Below are 22,526 nucleotides of genomic sequence, written 5' to 3' on the forward strand. Positions count from 1 at the left end.
AAGTGAAGATTTTTCTGACTTGATTGCATGCTATTTCCAGAGCTATGGGTCACAAAGAGTTTATGAAGCATCAACAGGATCTCATAGTTAAAAGGTATTGCACAGGTGAGGGCTACAAAAAGCATTAGCTATACCATGGAACACAGTGAGGACCATCATCAACAAATGGAGAAAGTATGGCACAACAGGGATATTATAAGGGAGCAGGATGCCTGACCAAAATTGATGAGAAAAGAGAAAAAAGGTCAGAGTGGCTGTCAAGAGCCATGCAACTACAAGAGTTTTCATCTCTTTCTGACAAGTACTGGTTGCATCACTATATGACAACTATTCCTGTATTCACCGTCTGTCTGGAATATGGGGCAGGGTGGCGAGACGCAAGTCTTTTCTGACTGAAAAAATCTCCCAGTCTGGACATACACACTATATTGATAAATGTTTTGGGACGCCTGCCTTTACATGCAAATTAATCCCATTCTTAATCCATAGGAGGGTTTAATATGGAATTGGTCCACCCTTTGCAGATATAACAGCTTCAACTCTTCTGGGAAGGCTTTCCACAAGGTTTAGGAGTGTGTTTATGGGAATTTTTGACCATTCTCCTAGAAGTGCATTTGTCAGGTCAGACACTGATGTTGGATGAGAAGGCCTGGCTCTCAGTCTCCGCTCTAATTCATCCCAAAGGTGTTCTATTGGGTTGAGGTCAGGACTCTGTGTAGGCCAGTCAAGTTCCTCCAAACCAAACTTGCTCAACCATGTCTTTATGGACCTTGCTTTGTGCACTGGTGTGTAATCATGTTGGAACAGGAAGGAGCCATCCCCAAACTGTTCCCACAGAGTTGGGAGCATGTAAAGGTAAAAAAATGTTGTATTTTGCTGAAGCATTAAGAGTTTATTTTACTGGAACTAAGGGGCCAAGCCCAACGCCTAAAAAACAACCCCACACCATAATCCCCTCTCCCAATCTGAAGGCTACACAAAGTTTGGAGAGCTATAGCTATTGACTGCAGAAAGTTGGCAACTTCTACGCACTGTGCACCTCAGCATGTACTAACCCCCCCTCTGCACCCCACCCCCCGTAGCCTACCACTTCATGACTGAGTTGCTGTTGTTCCCAAATGCTTCCACGTTGTTATAATACCACTAACAATTGACAGTGGAATATTTAGTAGTGAGGAAATTTCACGAACTGACTTATTGCACAGGTGGCAACCTAAAACATTACCAGTACCCTGGAATAAGTACCAGTCGGTTTTCGCAGAGAACCTTCTGGTTTCTACTAGAAAGCTAAAAAGAGAACTTTCATGTGACAATTATCTAAAAAATGCACATCTAAATCAACAAAAGATTTGCTTTAGCAAAGAAAGGTTTGAATGTTATAAAACGGCCCAATCCTATAGACAATCTGTAATTCTACTGTATGTCCTCCTCACTGTCTCATTTCAAATTCGGGAGTTGAATGGCAAACTCTTATCTAAGTCTTATCTTGCAAATATAAACGTAATACACATCAGTCATGTCGCTTTGAGCTTCGGTCTGCATCTGTAAATAGCTCTAAGCTTGAAAAAGTCATAAATGCTCTATTAGCCACTAGACTGTGGCGCTGACTGACTTCCTCTGTCATTTCCTGTGCCGTTGAGTCTGTGCCGTTCCTCTGGGGGCTGAGGCTATGATATGGGGTTACTCTAAGTAATGGGGCAGTGAATAAACTGAAAACTATCACTGTCATGCGAATTTTAAACTGTTATTTCAAATTGAACCCCTATCAACCGACAGTGACTGACAGGGTCATGCTTTTCAGCCAAACTGTGGCTACATTATACTGCAAATATTTATGCCCTTCACTCACTGATTTGCCTACGTCTCACAAACTCGAATATACATGGCTTGCGTTGTGCTAGTGCCCACTAGTTTCTGAAGAGAACCGCCTAAGCCTGTAATCACTTGGAACCCGCTATGAAGCCTTTTTTTTTATTATTTGTATCTAGTGAGGGTAGGTTCAGCACCATCTTCAATGATGTCACAATCAAAGTTACATTTTGGGAGCTGCCGGAAGTGTACATATGAGTTGGCTCACTCCCTTTGTCAAATTTGGTAGTTTAAGGGTCTGTCAGCAGAAACTACCTTCACATGCTGAGATTCCGGTGAGGGGAAATGCTAAGGGAAGTTGAGAGTGCATGTTTAAAATGAAGTGGAACACAGCCCACAATATGAAGGACTAAACTACTGTATTGGCATTTCTTTTTGCATATTCTATCTTAATCTGACGTATTGTATGTCATAACCAGTGGTGGTAAAAACCATACTCAAGTAGAAGTAATGTTACTTGTCATAATATGTAGTTCTAGTAGAGTAAAAGTACCTGTCCTAAATACTACTCAAAGCACGAGAAAAAGTAGCCCTTTTAAAAGCACTCAAGAGTAGTGAGTATTATGCTATGAAGGTTATTCCACCTTAAACCCTTAAAAATGTAGCTTTTATTATTAGTAAATAATAATAAATAAAACATGATCATCAACATTATTTCAATATTTCTTTGACTATTTATTTTTTGCCTGCTAGCACTAAAAATATTTGAGAAAGCAACCAATAACCTGGTAACATTTATGACAACCATTCTGTAGAGGTTTTCTTGCGGTTCATTAAAAAGTTTGCAAAGCGTTGTAACAATTTTACACCCTTTCATAAAGCGCACGTGCCTCACTCTAGGCTGGTTGCTATCATGGTTGTTTTGACGGGAGTCACGCGTGATGCATGGAGACACAGGACTTATTATTCATCTTAGCCAATCACGTTGACAGGAAAAAAATAAACATAATGTAGCGACGGCAGGTTTAGGGAACATAGCGCAGTAAAAGTACCGAAACATCACTTAAAATGTACACTGTTTTTAAACTACTTAAAAAAGTACAATTCCTGAGAAAAACTACTCACAGTAGCAAGAGTATTTGTAATTCGCTAATTTACACCACTGGTCGTAACCATCAAAATACATTAAATAACTTTTTTTTTAATGCAAAGCGAAAAAAGCATTAGATGTAAATATGTATTTTTGTAAATATTGTAAAACAACATATTCAGTATATATGGTTATATTTATTAAAATCATAAATAGATGCTGACTTACTTCTTATTCATTAAGCCCACCTGTAAGCCTTACCATATTGAACCTGCTGATCAGTAAAGGGTTCCTCAGATGTCGAGACACCCCTCGCTGCAGCCTGTAGCACGATGACATAGCTGGATCAGATCCAATACGTACTGGATGGTGGATCGTTATGGCAATGTCATAGCCTACCGATCTCTGGGTTAATTTTATAATGCGTATGCGCTAGTCTTAAAGGACAACTCCGGTGAGAAATGAACCTAGGGGTAATTAACAGATGGTTACAGAGTAGATCGTTCTCTGGGATGCGTTTTCATGGAAATCGAATGTAAAGAGTTTTATCTTTAAAAACAGATTAGCTTATAACACTAGTCTATGGGGCACAGAGTAGTGAAATTAAATCACTAGTTAATACCACTAACAAGGCTCAAAATAGCCTCACACTAGCACAGTAGCATAATGAGGGCGCCTACATGCAAACCGAAGCATTGCGAACTTTGTAAGAGTACAAACAGTTTAATAAAACATACTTTATAAACATAGTGCCTTACGCATTCACGGACAGGCGCCATCTTGGAAAACAGTCTCGACTCATCGAGCCACGAACGCTCTGCTAAGTGATGAACTGTGACTTGGAATCTCATATGGTCCGTTGTTTCCGGAAGAAAACACTGAACACAACAGAGAAAATAAATAAATAAAAATAAAAATGTCCATGTTATTACATTTCACAAACTTAATTCCTATCTAGACAACAAAGGATATTGTCGTAATGATGAAGTCAAGAAGTGGATAAAATCACTACTGCTGGAATATGGTTGGAATCGGCCCTTTCTTCAGTTTAGACGCTGAGAGAATCCTGCTATATTGCCCGAGGTTAGAAAAACTGTCCGTGATGAAATGGGCCGAGCAAACGAACGATTTTGAATTAAATTGTTGCGGTATCCGATTGTAAATAAACATCAACCATGACTGTGGACGTTTTTTACCTGTGGGAAGGCTGTGAAAAGTCCTCACGTCTCCTGCACAGCCTGGAACATAACATTTATTTCCATGATCTGCCGTTTTCGCTATCCTCGCGTGACGCTTGTTTATCTGCTGAATCTCCTGAATTATCTCCTGAAGTTCCACCTGGCAATGAACATTGGCTGACATGAAAATGTTAGGGGCGTACATATTAACGATCCCAGCGATTGCGTCACTTGTGGCGTTATGTTGAAAATAGCCTGTTTTTCCGTGGTGTTTTTCACAAACAAGATTTACACATGAAGTAGGATGCAATGGTCTTTGAGACTCAATGTATGTTATGTCCATGTACCGAACTCTTTTTATTTAACTCTGGCAAGGTTAATAAAATTTTTCATTCTAGGGCACCTTTAAGAACTACTCATGGCTTGGAGCTGGTGCTTTGGGTGTAGAAAGACAAAGAACCGATTTTAAATTTGGCTCTGGCTCCGAACCAACACCAGCATTGCTTTGGTGGAAAAGGGGCATATACAGTATGTGCTTCAGAAGGGAGGGGTGAGCAGTGGGTGGTTACAGTTCACAACCTCACCACTAGATGGCGCTAATATTTACACAGTGCATCTTTAAATGGCTTGGGTATTATAAAGCGGAGTATATTTGGACTGCATGCCGCTTCTTAACGCACCAGTATCATAGAAGTACGGAATTGCAGTATAAGGAGGATAATAAAATTTTCATAGATTTTATGAGAATAGCACATTTATTTAAAATTACCCAACAACTAAGGCTAGTAATATTATACCACTAATATTATAGGCACTTTTCAAGTTTTTGGATGTGAACCCACTCAGGTCTGAGATTGGAACTCCTGTATTCGGATCCAAGTAAAAGGTCTCTGATGAAAGTTCCACCTTTCAGTTAAAAGAGACACATGCACATCAGCTAGACAAACCTGAGAAAATACAGCTTTTTAGCACAATTTGAGCTAAAGAAGCTACAGATGTCATTTGAAATGCTTTGCTGAATAATAAGCTTAGCCTACAGTTTTTTATGTTGTGTGACTGGAAAACAGCTCCCTGTGGCATTACCAAGAGGGCCACCAAGTGAAATGATTTCACCAGACTTTTTGCTTTCATATAGTGTTTAATAATGACTTATTTACATTATCAGGCATACAGCTACATCTTGGTGTTAGTATTTTGATGGGGGCTTGAATGTTGCCTACACCTCCCTCATGGGTCATCTTAGGCCCTGTTTCCTTTTCTACCCCTCGCATGATACCGGAGTCCGTGACAGCTGAGCTAGGAAAACAGCTGTTGTGTGTTAAAAGGATGGCAAACTGAGCAGAGGCTTTAAAAGGAGGGATGCCACAGTGAAGCCCAGCTCATCGAGTGTGTGCGTGTGTGAGAGGGTGACATTGCTTGGTAAATAAATCAGCACGGTAGAATGAAAGACTCAGCCACTCTCACCCAGAGGCCAAGCTGATGCAAGAGATTTGATCACTGGCCATGAATAACTGATAGAAGTGCTGATGGCTGCAAATGTGTGTATTTGCATGTGTAAATGCATTTACACTTTGAGATCACAGCCAAAAGAACATTTTCAGACCAGGCTGCATTTTACGTAACGATTTTGTCATTTTAAACCCTAAACGTCAGTAAATTAGATTAATGCTCTGTTATGAGGTCAAATATTTTTGGACTCTTGCCATAGGGCTTTTTCACATCTGGCTCACTTGGAGTGTTTGTTTCAGAACCTGGTGTAACTCTGATCCACACCAAAACAATTGATTTAGTGATCGCCCCAACAAGATTGTCTCGTCTCATTTGAATAAGAATTTGATGTGGTTTGCTTGTGAGGAAAAAGAAATCCGACTCAATAGACCAATGAATCAGGCCATTGACGTCGGAACTATTGTATGTGGGTAGGACCCACTTTTAAGATCAATGATTTTGGACCCACTCACTTTCACCATCTCTTATATTGCTTGTTCACCTAGCCTACCCCTAACTGATAAACACGTTATTATTAAACACACGTTAGAGGATCCACCCACATTTTTTTTTGCTTCCGACACACATAAATCAGGCTATATCACAGTATATGATAGGTAACACAACATGAAAAGCCGCAGTTTATTTTGCTAATGCTCTCGAAATTAATCGGATGCCAAAGTGAAATTAAGTTGAAAATCTGATTTAATCCTAAAGGATGACTTCTGGATGAGCAGGTGCACTCTGACCAATGAGAGGACATTTTACTCACATGCGACTCGCATTAACCAATTTTGGCCCGTTTAGAAATGCTCCCTTGTGAAAGCAAACCGAACCACCAAGATATTGCAACATTGTACAGCACACTGTTAGAAAAAAGGTACATTGCTGTCACTGGGGCGGTACGCTAAGTGTCTTTAAGGTACTCTTAAAGTACTGATATGTACCATTTAGGGGTGTACCTTTTCACTTTTTGTACCTTAGGGTACTGCCCCAGTGACAACACTGTACCTTTTTTTCTGAGAGTGTAACTTTGTAATTGCAACATTGTAACATTTTAATCCTTGTTTCGCAACAAAGCAAACAATCAACAGGTCTGGAAATGCTGATAATGTGATTTGGCCATGCCAGTTGGACATGCTCCTGTTACAACATGCTTTGTTGGTCCTGGAACAGCATTCCTGTCAACAAATTACTGCCCTCTGATTTAGGGTTTATCCAAAAATGAAAATTTACACAAGCTGATGTTGTTCCAAACTTGCATGCTGGTATTTTTTTCTGTGGATCACAGGGGACCATAATTTATTGGACCAAAATGGACAATTAAAGCACCGTAAAAGTAGTACATATTACCCAGGTGTTCTGAAGCCTATCATAAGCTGGGTTTCCATCTAAAGCCCCGTTTCCACCAAAATTACCTGGTGAGAAATTACCTTAGTTGGCATAATCAATTATTATTTCTTAAAAACTTATATAATATATTTTTTAAAACATTCCTTAAAAAATGTAAATGTATTACTTATGAATTATTCATTAAAGACATAACAGTTTATATTAAACATATATTGAAATACTCTTTCTTTTTGAAAATAATAATTAAGATGCATACCTCATGCATTCAAGATGTAAGGAAATGTATTATATGATTTATTATTTTTAACTTGATGGTTACACCACATGACATTTTAGTCTGTTTCAATGTGGCATAAACATTTTTTTAAACCATATGTCCTACTCAACATGCAAAGATTACATTTCTTAGAACTTGGCGCATTTTGAACACAAGATAGTTTTCTTTATCTTGGATGCTTATTTGTCACCCACAGAAAACCATCCTCTTGGCTGCAGCTGTTAAATCTTGTTCTCCATTCCATAATTTTGACGCATAAATATATATATATTTTTGGCATTTGTTTACAAGACAGTAGAGGACGTTTGACTTGACCAAACTTGAGCCTGCATCCCAGCAGGCCAAAGGGAGTTCACTTCCTTCCGTGCCACGGTCCTGACAACTTGGGAGCTTCTGTAATGTAATACAGTGAAATGTGTTATAATCACAGGGCTGTCAGTAAGACCATGCAAAGAAAAATGGCCACTATTAAAGCAAAGTGGATATTGTATTAGCATTTTAAGGACACATTTTACTGCAATCACTAAATGAAAGTATTCATTGTTCATTTGGAAGCAGTAGTACTGGCGGTATATTCCTCTTTTGTTGGACTCTAAATGATGGCAGTGAGCAGCTCTGTGTCCATACAGCCTTCCTCAGCAGTCCTCTGAGGCCCACGACACACCTCCACATTAATCATCTTTTTAATCTCTTTCTCCTGCTCTCTTTTTGTCCAGCTCTCCTTTTCCTTTTATTATAAGCATTTCTTTACCTTGTGGTAGGTGGTATGATCAAAAGACCCAGAGACATGATCAGTAATTTACCACAGTAACAGTATACATCACAGTATAGTCATTTTTGATGGGTTTATATATAAATAACCACAGTTTTGTATAATACAATAAATTATACGCATTACTTATGGAAGTTTCCTTATTATTTATTATTATTATTATTATTATTATTATTACTTTTTTATTAGAGATACACTTATTTTGAAGGAATAAGACGTCTGACATTAAAACACTTTCAAATTATATAACTTCTGCGTTAAAAACCATTTCAAATAGTAAAAAGTGTTATAAAACAGATTAAATTCTGATTGGTTGATGATCAGAATTCTGCCATGTTTGAAACCATTGTAAAACAGCCATATATACACACACACACACTTACCACACATTAAGCTTTCCTATAGTATAGAGCGTTCCAAGTGTCTGAGACTTTTTTCTAATTGAATGGGGTCATATAATGCCATTTTTGTACAAGTTAATATGATTCTTTAGTGTCTAAATGAAAACTTTGCAATATACTTTAGTTGAAAGTTATCATTAGTATTGTAAGAAAACACTTATTTTACCTGGTCAAAAACAGCTCTGTTTTCACCAAACCATTTCAGTGCATACCGCTTTAAATGCTAATGTGCACTGCCAACACACATTTCCACACACAGAAAAATAGGGTGTCAAAATTGTACCTTTGGGGGTACAACAGCTTGTCGCTGGGGCAGTACCCTTAAAAGAACCAACGTTGTACCATTTTTACCACAAAAAGGTTAATAGTAGTACCTTAAGGTACGCATTTGTACTCAAAGGTACTAATATGCACCTTTTAGGAGTAAAACAGGTACAAATATGTCTTTTAAGGATACTGCCCCAGTGACAAGCTAAAGGTACAATTTTGACACCCTATTTTTCTGTGTGCATACAATCAGCTTGTAAAAGTGCATGTACCCCTATTATTGCATATTACCCCTTTAATGTGAAATTTGTCATTACATTTTTCCCCTGTGATTCCTTGGGGACACTAAAATTATGATCTAAGTTATTCAACTAAATATACAAATAAAAATAATTATTTATGTCTTATTTAATTCTATAAACTATAATACTGATCTGCCAAAATGAGCCGATACCATCACTGTTTTTTATCCAGAGCGACTGTACAGCCAAATCATAATTTGTTGCAATATTTTCCTGTTTAACGCTTTGAAGCATTCGTCATTGAAAAAGCGCTATAAATAAAGAGAATTGATTGATTATATGGGATTATATAATCAATAACAAAAGTTCATCTCAATACTTTTTTATATACCCTTTGTTGGCCAAAAAAAAATTTTTTTTTTTACTTTTACACACCGTTGCTGGTAGTTTGGCACATTCCTCCATGCAGATCTCCTCTAGAGCAGTGATGTTTTGGGGATGTTGCTGGCCAACACGGATTTTCAACTCCCTCCAAAGATTTTCTTTAGGGTTAAGATCTGGATCCAGAACCTTGAAATGCTTCTTACGAAGCCACTCCTTCATTGCCCAGGCGTTGTGTTTGGTATCATTGTCATGCTGAAAGACCCAGTCATGTTTCATCTTCAATGCCCTTGCTGATGGAAGGAGGTTTTTACTTCAAATCTCATGATACATGGCCCCTTTCATTCTTCCCTTTACAATGATCAATGGTTGTCCTGGTCCCTTTGCAGAAAAACAGCCCCAAAGCATGTTTCCACCCCCATGCTTCACATGTTTGGTATGGTGCAACTCAGCATTCTTTCTCCTCCAAACACAAGTTGAGTTGTTTTGGACGTTCAGTATGTTCCGTCATTAAATATACATAATAAAAGCTGACCAATCAGGTTGCGAATATATCCCTACGCCTTAAATTTAATGTTAAAATGCTAATTTTTTTTTTTTTTTTTTGGTCTAGACCAAGGGAATCCAGAAACTACACTCTTATAATGTTACAAATTATTTCTATCTCAGATAAATGCAGTTCTTTTGAATTTTCTCATGCATTCTTTGGGAATCGAACCCATGACTTTGGTGTTGCAGGCGCCAGGCTCTACAGGAATGCTGAAAAAGTAGAGATTCTCTTTATATTTCTCATTGCCCCAGAATGGAAGACTGTGAGCAGGACTCTGCACTCATGCACCAGGAGTGTGCATGTCGGTGTTTAAGATTAGCGCCACAAATTAGTACGAAACGCTTCACCTGTTCTCCTCTCAGCCAAATGCCTGTGACTGTAATTACAAAGAACAGTTTCGCCAGCTTTATTAGTTTAGTGCCTCGTTGGGTCCGGACAAAGTGTTTTCTTTTCTTTTTTCTTTTTGTTATCCAGACTCATCAAACACAGCTCCAGCCTGTAAACATGGCAAATAAGTAATTGTTTCCTGGAAGAGCTTTTTGAATTGTGTGCGGCACCCCTTATGAAGACGTCTCCATTTTCGCTGAGCCCTTTTGTCATTTTTGATATACAGTACATGAAGGTTTGATGTATTCATAGCAGAGACCGTCTGACATCCAGACAGAGAAATGCTGACGTTTTATTTAAAGCGTGTTTGCATCAAGATTCCGTCAACTGGCATTCATCTGGTGTGCGATATACCTGCAAAACAGCACGCTATACTGTCATTCAGAAAGTCATCTCTCGCTCTAAAGTGTATTTCTTTTTTTACAGCTGTGGGTGGGATGTCAGGAGACCCACAGTGTGCCAGAGCAGTGCGTGATGTCGTTTAAGTTAGTTTAAGGAGTTGGCTTTTCTTTAGGGAGAGAAGAGTGGTTGTAAAGAGAGGGAGTGTGGAAGTGAACATAAAATTCATTATTCATCTGGCTGCGAGGAAAGCTGTTCCATAATTCATCCCGTTTCAAGCAGGAGAATTAGAGAGATACGCTCAACTCAAAGGCAATCCAGGCTTCAAACAGGACAGGAGCAAGGCCCGGTTTTTCAATCATAATCTCCGTCTTGATCTCACTTGTCACTCAATTGTTTTATGGAAAGAGGATGCAGCTGCACAAACCACCACTTTGACTATCTAGGGTTGAACAGCTAGTGTTGCGGTTATGGTTAAAAATACAAATGAACAATTTGAGTTAAAGGTTTATTTTAAAAAAACTATAAAAAACTAAAATGTATTTAATTTCATGACACCGAAAAAAGACAAGAAAAAAAAAGACACCCGGACTAGGGCTGTCAAAATTGCTCAAAAATGACGTCGAAATATTCGAACATCTGGGCACGCATTTTGTCAATGATGCGCATAACGCCAATAACAGGACAAATTAATACAGAGACATTAACTACTTGTATAGTTTGTCTCTTTAAGTTTAAACATATTTGACAATGTATTACTTACACAAAAACAAGAAGATTGTTATTATAAATTATATAATTATTATTATATATTATTATATATAAATGAACTAATGGCCAAGAGCGCAGACCTTGATCTCTCTCTCTCTCTCTCTCTCTATCTCTCTCTCTCTCTCTCTCTCTCTCTCTCTCTCTCTCTCTCTCTCTCTCTCTCTCTCTCTCTCTCTCTCTCTCTCTCTGCGGATAACGGTTTAAACAAATAAACTTTGAGTGCTGATCAAGAGTTTTGTGCAAGCAATTTAAGGTCGCGAGACTCGCAGCTCTTGTCCCGAATGTAGCAGACTTCATTCAGTGATTGAAACAAATATTATTAATTGAAGTTTTACAGCATACTGAGCGCTCCGAGCGATCTGTGGTGTGGTGAACATGGAGCTGTTCCTTGACATGGTAAATAATCACACCAGTGGAAGCAGTGCATTTATCCTTTATTCATGCAATATCTCTTCAGTCAGTACAGTAGCCTACATTTTAGTAATGTTTCTGTTTAACGTTAAATAAAATGCGACATGGTATGCTAACTGTATCTTACACAGCTTGCATACAACTTTATCTCACGGCTCAACAATTTTACCTCCTACCGACCAAAATCCAACATACTTCCAGACATGGCTTTTTTAGATTATTAGCTCTTTCTCAGCTGCGGTCGAGTTGGGCTCTGCACTTTCTGCCATCTTCCCTGCAAGACGCGTCCACTTTCAGCAGCGACAGTGCGACTCATGTGACCTGTCCCTGAACCCCCATGCGCGCGCTCACTCGCAAAGCAGACAGCCACGCCTATACTACCGCGGCGGGGGATTTTTTTTTTTCTGCTTTTTTTTCTTTCTTTTTATTCGAATATTAATTTTCACCTTCGAAATTCATTTTTTTTAAACTATTCGAATATATATTTAAGTTTAGTATATTCGTTGTCAGCCCTAACCCGGACCCACTTTATATTAGGTGGCCTTAACTATTATGTACTAACATTTAAATTAATAATTTGATACAATGCACATATGTACTCACCTAAAGGATTATTAGGAACACCATACTAATACTGTGTTTGACCTCCTTTCGCCTTCAGAACTGCCTTAATTCTACATGGCATTGTTAGAAATATTGATAGGATAGCATCTTGCAGTTGATGGAGATTTGTGGGACGCACATCCAGGGCACGAAGCTCCCGTTCCACTACATCCCAAAGATGCTCTATTGGGTTGAGATCTGGTGACTGTGGGGCCATTTTAGTACAGTGAACTCATTGTCAAGTTCAAGAAACCAATTTAAAATGATTCAAGCTTTGTGACATGGTGCATTATCCTGCTGGAAGTAGCCATCAGAGGATGGGTACATGGTGGTCATAAAGGGATGGTCATGGTCAGAAACAATGCTTAGGTAGGCCGTGGCATTTAAACAATGCCCAATTGGCACTAAGGGGCCTTAAGTGTGCCAAGAAAACATCCCCCACACCATTACACCACCACCACCACCACCAGCCAGCACAGTGGTAACAAGGCATGATGGATCCATGCTCTTATTCTGTTTACGCCAAATTTTGGTGAGCTTGTGCAAATTGTAGCCTCTTTTTCCTATTTGTAGTGGAGATTAGTGGTACCCGGTGGGGTCTTCTGCTGTTGTAGCCCATCCGCCTCAAGGTTGTGCGTGTTGTGGCTTCACAAATGCTTTGCTGCATACCTCGGTTGTAACGAGTGGTTATTTCAGTCAAAGTTGCTCTTCTATCAGCTTGAATCAGTCGGCCCATTCTCCTCTGACCTCTAGCATCAACAAGGCATTTTCGCCCACAGGACTGCCGCATACTGGATGTTTTACCCTTTTCACACCATTCTTTGTAAACCCTAGAAATGGTTGCGTGAAAATCCCAGTAACCGAGCAGATTGTGAAATACTCAGACCAGCCTGTCTGGCACCAACAACCATGCCACGCTCAAAATTGCTTAAATCACCTTCCTTTCCCATTCTGACATTCAGTTTGGAGTTCAGTAGATTGTCTTGACCAGGACCACACCCCTAATGCATTAAAGCAACTGCCATGTGATTGGTTGATTAGTTAATTGTATTAATGAGAAATTTAACAGGTATTCCTAATAATCCTTTAGTTGAGTGTAATGTTTTTACATTGTACTTACATTTTAAAGTAAGTTAAATGGCCTGCATGTAATTACATCTGTAATGAAACATTTCTGTTACCCATATCACCACACCTGTCCCTAACTTTACACGTATCCCACCTCAATATCAGCAAAAGTGTTTTACAATATAATATGAACACAATAAGTATTGTACTTTGCTGTAAGTACATAGTAGTTAAGGCCACCAAATATAAAGTGAGACCAAACACTCCTTAATAACTAAAACTCTTTTATTTGGAACTTGATAGACACAAACCAAAAGAGAGGATTATTTATAATAAACACTCATATACTCTATCTACCATGTTTATATAACAATATATATGATACATAAATAAATAATGTACATTATCATGCAAAAGTTTGGGGCTGGTACACGTAATTGTTTTTAAACATATTATTTTATTCAACAAGGACATATCAAATTGATCAAAAAAGTTCAAATAAAAAATAATTTCAGTTTCAAATAAATGCTGATATATTGAGCTTTCGATGCATCTTGGCTCATGAAGCTGACCCTAGATCAGCTCAGTTCAGCTCTGTACTGCATTCAGTTTCACAAGATTAATGGAGAAATGATTCAGTGCTGAATGACTATGACATTTATTTGGAACCTCTGTAACATGGAAATGAGTCTTAATAGCTTATATTAATCACTTGTCCATGTCAGTAATCGTTCCGCTCCTGTAGTGACATCTATAAATGTAAATGACTACTGGGATTCAAAGATGCTTATACGCAGAGGCTTGTTTATTTGTGATAAAAGTGCTCTTCAAATTCTAGCAAGTTGCCTAGCAAGTCAGCATTTTGAGTCCTTATAGAAACGTTCCCATAGCAAAAGCTATATTCTTTGAATAGAAAGGTCAATGAACAACATTAATTTGAAAAAAAAAAAACAATTTGTAACATTATACATGTCTTTCTTGTCAATTTAAAGGGATAGTTCACCCACAAAAGAAAATTAGCCATGATTTACTAACCCTCAAGTCACCCTAGGTGTATTTGGCTTTCTTCTTTTAGACGAATACAATCGTTACAATAGTTATATTAAAAAATGTCCTGGCTCTTCCAAGCTTTTTTTAATGGTACTAAATGGGGTGAGATTTTGAAACCTACTCCACATGGCTCTAGGAGGTTAATAAATGGCGTTTGAAGCGAATCGATGGGTTTTTGTAAGAAAAATATTCATATTTAGAACTTTATAAACTAAAATAACTAGGTTTCGACAGACAGCCATGCACATTGATATACAGCCAAAAAAGTAACCCTTGACTTGATACGATGTTTTGACGAAAAGCAGAGGATAGAGCAAAACAAAACACCGTTCTGAATTAGAAGTCTAAAATAAGAATTTTTAAACAGAAATGTTGGAGCTTGAGTTTGTTACCCAGCTCTGTTTGAAGCACTCCTATCCTATACATCGATTCAGGGGGTTTTCTTTTGGAGAACGTTAACTTGTATAAGCCAACTGCTGGAAACTAGTTATTTTAATGTATACATTTGGATTTTTTTTTCCATACAAAAACCCCATCGCTTTGCTTCAGAAGACTTTAATTAAAGGGATAGTTCACCCAAAAATGAAAATTAGCCCATGATTTACGCACCCTTGAGCCCAAAAAAGTGCAACCATCCATTATAAAAGTGATCCATATGGATCCAGGGAGTTAATAAAGGCCTTCTGAAGTTTGTGTGAGAAAAATATCCATATTTAACACATTATAAAGTAAAATATCTAGCTTCCACCAGACCACCTTGTGTATGCAACTTATGAAAAAAGCATAAATGGCACGATGAATAATGTCGGACGTAACATAAGCAGTTTGAACTGCAAGAGGCGTTACACTTGAATATGGAAGACGGTCTAGCGGAAGCTAGATATTTAACTGTATAAAGTTGTAAATCTGGATATTTTTGTTATAAAAGGCATAACTTCAGAAGTCCTTTTTTAAAGGTCCCGCTCTTCGCGTGTTTTCGAAGCTTTGATTGTGTTTACAGTGTGCAATATAACATGAGTTCATGTTTCGCGTGTAAAAAAACAGTATTTTTCACACAATTGACTTATCTGAACACCGCTGTTTCCTCTGTCCTAAAAACGGCCTGATGATTTCCTTGTTCTATGAAGTCCCTCCTTCAGAAACACGTAACGAGTTCTGATTGGGCCAGCGCTTCCCGTGTTGTGATTGGACAGCAGCTTAGCGCACTTTGCCCGGAAAGGTCCCGCCTCTTACCATAATGGGGAGATGCAAGCGCTGAATGCGCGCTCTTCTCCACGTGGGAGAGCATCAAGACCACGCCCCCTTTTTTACGTGTTCTTGTGGGCGGAGGGTTAGTCAACAAACGGTTCTAGTGACGTCATTACATCCCTGCACTTCCTGCTGTAGTCCAAACCGGCCGTTCGCTGTAGGCTTTGAAAGGGAACTTCTGTTAAATAAAATATCTCGCTTGGCATTGAACTTTGAGCTTTATGATTTTACAGGTATTATTTATGCTCTAACAGCAACATTACACACTAACTAAAGTTTGAAAGATGGAATCCCGAAGAACGGGACCTTTAACTTTAAATTTTGGGCTGCCATTCACTGCCATTAATACATCTAGGAAGAGCCAGGACATTTTTTTTTATATAACTCAGATTCTATTCGTCTGAAAGAAGAATGTCAAATACACCCAGGATGGCTTGAGGGTGAGCAAATTATAAGGATAGTTTTCATTTTTGGGTGTGATATCCCTTAAAATGCATCCTTGCTGAATATAAGTATTAGGTATAGCCACAAAAATATTAAGCAGTAAAATCTTTTTTCATTATTGATAATAATAATAATAATAATAATAATAATTCATTACATTTATATAGCGCTTTTCTAGACACCCAAAGCGCTTTACATATAGAAGGGGGGAATCTCCTCAACCACCACCGATGTGCAGCACCCACCTGGATGATGCGACGGCAGCCATTTTGCGCCAGAACGCTCACCACACACCAGCTGATTGGTGGAGAGGAGACCGAGTGATTAAGCCAATCAGGATATGGGGATTATTAGGAGGCCATGATGGACAGAGGCCAATGGGCAAATTTGGCCAGGATGCCGGGGTTACACCCCTACTCTTTATCGAAGGACATCCTGGGATTTTTTAACGACCACAGAGAGTCAGGACCTCGGTTTAACGTCTCATCCGAAGGACGGTGCTCTTTGACAGTACAGTGTCCCCATCACTATACTGGGGTGTTAGGACCCACACAGACCACAGGGTGAGCGCCCCCTGCTGGCCTCACTAACACAATAATAATAAATAAAAAATGACTGAGCAGCAAAGCATCATATAAGAATTATTTCTGAAGGATCATGTCACACTGAAGACTGGAGGAATGATGCTGAACATTCAGCTTTGATTAAAAAATATAATAAGTACTGTTATTTTAAATTGTAATATTTCACAATATTACAGTTTTTACATTATTTGATCAAATTAATACAGCTTACCAAGGCTGCATTTATTTGATCAAATACTGTAAAAACTGTAATATTGTGAAATATTACATTTTTATATATATATATATATATGTGTGTGTGTGTGTGTGTGTGTGTGTGTGTGTGTGTGTGTGTGTGTGTGTGTGTATAATATAATATTTGATCTGTAGTTTACTTGTTCATTTAAAAAATGTTTGATTCAAATGTCTATTTTATCCAATATTTGTGTGTGCTATGTTTTGGATCAGAGCCACTGTGTTTGACAGCTTCTCTCTCTGTGTGTCTCGTCTCTTATAGACCTTGGTCTGGATCAGTTTGTGGTGAAACGCTACGATGGAAAGGTAAGCAGCGTGATCTGTGTGCGTGTGCATATGTGGGCGAGTGAGTGGGAACCGAATAGTTACTTTGCCATTGTGCAGCTCGACAGGATGACGCAGGATGGAGACGTTCGTTCTCATTCACTCTTCATAAAAATCTTTCACTCTCTCTCCACAGAACCTCATCTACAGCTCAATCGTGAGCATGCTTTAAAACATTCTCTCTCGTACAATCTAAAAACCTCTTTGCATGACAAGCTATAGAAAAATTCTCATTCAACATCTCATCTCATCATTTGTTGTCATTATATTGTCATGTCTTTTTTTTGTAATTGACAAACGACTGATCTGCATCCAATATGTGATTTCTGGTTCTGGAGTATCTCTTTGTTCTTAAAGGGCTAGTTCACCCAAAAATGAAATTGATGTCATTAATGACTCAGGTCGTTGCACACCCGTAAGACCTCGTACATCCTCTGAAAACAGTTTAAGATATTTTAGATTTAGTCCAAGAGTGTATCTAAGTGTATGCACACTTTACTGTCCATGATCAGAAAGGGAATAAAAATATCATCAAAGTAGTCCATATGGGACATCAGTTAGTTTATAAGAATCTCTTGAAGCATTGGAAATACATTTTGGTCTTAACTGATGTCACATATGGACTACTTTGATGATGTTTTTATTCCCTTTCTGGACATGGACAGTATAGTGTGCATACACTTGCATATGCTCTCAGACTAAATATAAAATATCTTAAACTTTGTCTGAAGATGAACGGTCTTTCAGGTGTGGAACGACATGTCATTTTTCGGTGAACTAACCCTTTAATGTCTCTAGATTAACCTCTTGAAACACACCTCTGTTGTGTCTGTCTTATACTTGTCTATCCTCGCCTCAGATGCTTGGTCTCTCTGTTTAGTTCTCTTTTTTTTGCTGTTGTTGAATCGAATCCTCTAGTACTAGAAATTTTTTGGTCAATCCCAATAATACATTTTAAACATGGTTGATAACATGTAATTTCCAATTTTATAAACAATGTACTCGATTTAAAGTAATTTTAAATATAGTCAATTTCAATTACCATTTATTTGTTTAGTAACGTATCAACGCAGCTTTACAGAAAATGCATGCGACTGTAATTTAAAATGATCTGTTATCAAAGGTGACTGTGTCCACATTTTAGAAATGTGCTGTTCTTTTATAGTACAAATCATGCAGTTAACATCATTTATTCATTTTATGCAGAAACAATGAGCTCATTAAAGTAATTATTATAAGCTATGAACATAATGATTACAATATTTAAAAAATGTAAGTCAACTAGGCATTAAATCATAGTGCGTAAAAGCATGACTAGCCCCAGCATATGTTGGGTTTTGATGATAGGGTGTTTAAGCATAAACCAGGGGTGTCCAATCCTGTTCCTGGAGATCTACCTTCCTCCACAGTTCAGTTCCAGCCCTGCTCAACACACCTGTCTGTAATTATCAAGTGTTGCTGAAGATCTCAATTAGCTGTTTCAGGCGTGTTTGATCAGGGTTGGAGTTTAACTTTGCTAACTAAGGTAGATCTACAGCAGGGATCCTCAAATATGGCCCACAAGATCCACTTCCCTGCAGAGTTCAGCTCCAACCCTAATCAAACACACCTAAACCTGCTAGTCAGTGTCTTCAGCATCATTAGAAAATCACAGGTGGGTGTGTTTGATCGGGGTTGGAGCTAAACTCTGCAGTGCATTGGCCCTCCAGGGCAAGATGTGAGGAACCCTGATCTACAGTAACAGTATTGGATACCCCGACTTAGGGTCTGTTTACACGACGGTTTTCAACTGACAACAGAAAATTGTGCATTTTTTACTATTAACGGACACTGAAGCTTGAGTCACCATTGACTAGTATTTTTTTTATTATTATTTCACTCGCTTGGCTTTTTACTCGGAATGCAAGAACATTACAAATAAAAAAATATACATTTTAAACACTATAAGACAATTAAACAGTCTGTAAAAAAAGAGAAAAAATCAAACTGCAAGCAATAACACAAACACAATATAACAGATACAAATGAAATAAACAGTACTTTTTAAGGTAGATTGAACAGAAGTTAAGTAGATTAGGAACAGAAATTGAAGACATCAAAAATTTGTATTTTATAGATTAATCTTTATAAAGATAGATCTATAATATAGTATAGATCTAATCTTTACTGGACTTGTAAAAAGCGCTATATAGATATAGGTGATTTTGATTTGATTTTTATTAAAGTACCAAAAAATTATTCAGTCAAGAGCATTGAGTGTTTTTGTTTTGTTTTGTTTGATTAACATTTAAAAAACAGACATCAGTGCTGCTGTCACTTTAAGACAATGCATGGATCCAATATACTAATACTGTTACACTCGCATTTTTACACAAACTTTTATGATGATGCAGCGGGATAGACACAGCTCTGTCAACTCTTGGCCATCGGCCAGTCCTGTAGAGCCAAGCATTTGGATCTAGATATTTAGATCTGTGAGAGGAAGCATCAGATAGCATTCTCAGCCAATAGGCGTTGCGTAAAGCTCAGCAAGCAATGAAATCATATCCTCTAAATTTAATTTTTTGCCTCTAACTCAATCACACGTGATTAAAATTGTACAATTTACTAGCCATTGGCTAATTAAAGACTTGTTTGTCACCTAGCATGACATTTGTTTGCATATACGAGTGATTTACTCACATGTAGAGGGTTGGTTTTGGGAGTTCATTTTAAAATGACAACAATCTAATCAAAGGCACGTTTTTGAAAACGATACAGCTATTGTCAGTTATCTAAACTATTAAAACACAAATGTGTGTTTAATCTATATAGGTGCATAGATTTTCATAGAATTAAGTTGTAATCCTTTATGACTTAAGTGAATGTAAATAGTGGAGAAAAGAAATGTGTATCAGTATATTGGATCCGTGCATTAAGACTTAAAGTGACCGCAGCCTAATAAACCTGCCGCCTGTGTCGTTACTAATCAATCAATCAATCAACTTTATTTATATAGCGCTTTTACAATGTCGATTGTTTCAAAGCAGCCTCACAGCGCCAAACAGGACAATATTTCAACTAAATTTGATTTGGCTGAACAGTCGTTCTGGAGAGAATAGTGATGTTATCAGCCCATTTCAATTTATCAGAGAACAAAAGAAAAAGAAAATCACTCACTGATTTTGACTGAATGACTTATGTAATTTTTAATAAGGATTAGTCTAGTTCCCAGCACGTTGCTGGAGATCCATCAACAGTGCACATTTTGTGTGTTTCCTCAATCAAACATGCCTGATCATCAGCTCAGGCTCATTAGTAGAGACTCCAAAATCTGATGTGGGCATGCAAAATGTGCTCTGTCGGTGGGCCTCCAGGAACGTGGTTGGGAAGCACTGGTCTAGTATTTTAGTTGGATGTGTTTATGCTGCGGATTTATTTATTTATTTATTTATTTTCATCATCATGGCATTCAGCATAAATATAATGTTTTATATCTGTGTTTGGCTTCCTTTTTTTTTTTAAAATCTTTTTGGAATTGAAACTGGGAATTGATAAGCAGTATAAGAACAGGAATCAGAATCGCTGAAATTCAAATGATACCCAACCATAACCACCATAGCCTAGCTATTTGCTAGAAAAATGTTCATTTGAAGCTTATTTGTCCCAACTTGGCTATTTAAAGAAATAGTTCACCCAAAAATGAACATTTTGTGTCAGTGTAAGGGACTTAAATTTTGGTCAAACTGTTAAAATATTGTTTGACTTCAGAAGACTTGAAATATAGCGTGTTGAATTAATCTCCCGGGTTCACAGACCAGGCTTGAGCTAGCCCCAGGCTAAAATGCATATTAACGTTGTTTTAACTAAAAGAAACATGCACCAAAATATCTTAAATTTGTCAGTGACATTGTTTTTACTCAAGAAGCACATCAGTAGGGCACATTTGTAAAGGTTGTCTTAATTGAACTAAGGCCTAATCCTGACTTAGTCTAAGCCCTGTCTGTGAAACCAGGCCTTTTTGGAGCATAGCTATGTAAATTACAACTTATTTTGATTATGAGAAATCAGAAAATCTAAGTTCCAAACTTGTGTTTGATGGAAGTAAGAAAATAGTACGAGTAAAAGATGGCAAAATGTCATATTTGGGTCACTATTATTTTAAAGGGTTAGTTCACCCAAAAATGAAATTTATGTTATTAATGACTTGTCATTCTTATGCCCGTAAGACCTCCGTTCATCTTCAGAACACAGTTTAAGATATTTTATATTTAGTCTGAGAGCATATGCAAGTGTATGCACACTATACTGTCCATGTCCAGAAAGGTAATAAAGACATCATCAAAGTAGTCCATATGTGACATCAGTTAGTTCATTAGAATCACTTGAAGCATCGAAAATACATTTTGGTCCAAAAATCACAAAAACTAAGATTTTATTCAGCATTGTCTTCTCTTCTGCGTTTGTTTTCAAACCTCAAATAAAGATTCAAACGGCCATGAATCAGCGTATTGACTACTTTGATGATGTTTTTATTCCCTTTCTGAACATGGACAGTATAGTGTGCATACACTTAAAGGTGCACTATGCAACTTTCTGTCCACTGGAGGGCGCCTATTCTAAACAAAGGCGTAGTTTGATGACGCCAAGTGTGAGCACAGTATCTTGGGACATGTGGTCTTCACCTCACAGCCGGTGGAAAATAGGACTCGGGCAGAAATCATGTTGATGGATGCGGTTACTGTAGTGTGAAGCGGAGCAGGACCGAGTGTTGAGGAGCTGAGCACGGCCACTGGAGCGATTGTTATACAAACACACGGCTCGCGAGTACCGGGAATTTTATTATGACGAGACGGGACAGTTGCTGGGAACGCGCACTTCCGCTTTTTCCGGTCATGATTATAAGGTAAAGCAGCTCTGTTTATCATATCAGATACATTTAAGTGTGTTTAAACTTATGTTATGACGTTACTCTGTGACGTGCGTTCAGTCAGCGCCGCTGTGACATGTTCACACTGCTAAGAGTAAAGCGCTTCTGCAGATTTAAACTGAGGGTAACGCAGATAAGACGCAATTGACAGGCGACTCGCTCAAACGCTATGCTGAAACGTCCCTGTCCTTGGTTAAAATAGCAATTTTCTCACAATTTACAAATAGTTGGAATCATTTGGGATATTGTAAGTACTCAACTGAACAAAATATATAACACTGGCCTAGTGGTTTTTAAATATTTTACTGCAAAACTACTACATAGTGCATGTTTAAATACGCTCTTG

General features: G+C 38.0%; 1 protein-coding gene across 2 annotated transcripts in view; it reads left to right on the forward strand.

Moving 5' to 3' along the window:
• The window catches only part of micu1 (mitochondrial calcium uptake 1), a 142,611-nt gene that overhangs the window by 62,081 nt on the left and 58,004 nt on the right, over positions 1 to 22,526 (forward strand). The window contains exons 5-6 of one of the 2 annotated variants that reach the window (XM_067421747.1): positions 17,210 to 17,253; positions 17,408 to 17,428. In XM_067421747.1, coding sequence (XP_067277848.1) covers positions 17,210 to 17,253; positions 17,408 to 17,428 — 65 coding nt within the window. The remainder of the gene's footprint in view (positions 1 to 17,209; positions 17,254 to 17,407; positions 17,429 to 22,526) is intronic. The other variant, XM_067421748.1, reaches the window with a different exon arrangement.

This window comes from Pseudorasbora parva, chromosome 17 (assembly GCF_024679245.1).
Source record: "Pseudorasbora parva isolate DD20220531a chromosome 17, ASM2467924v1, whole genome shotgun sequence".
Taxonomy (NCBI): Eukaryota; Metazoa; Chordata; class Actinopteri; order Cypriniformes; family Gobionidae; genus Pseudorasbora; species Pseudorasbora parva.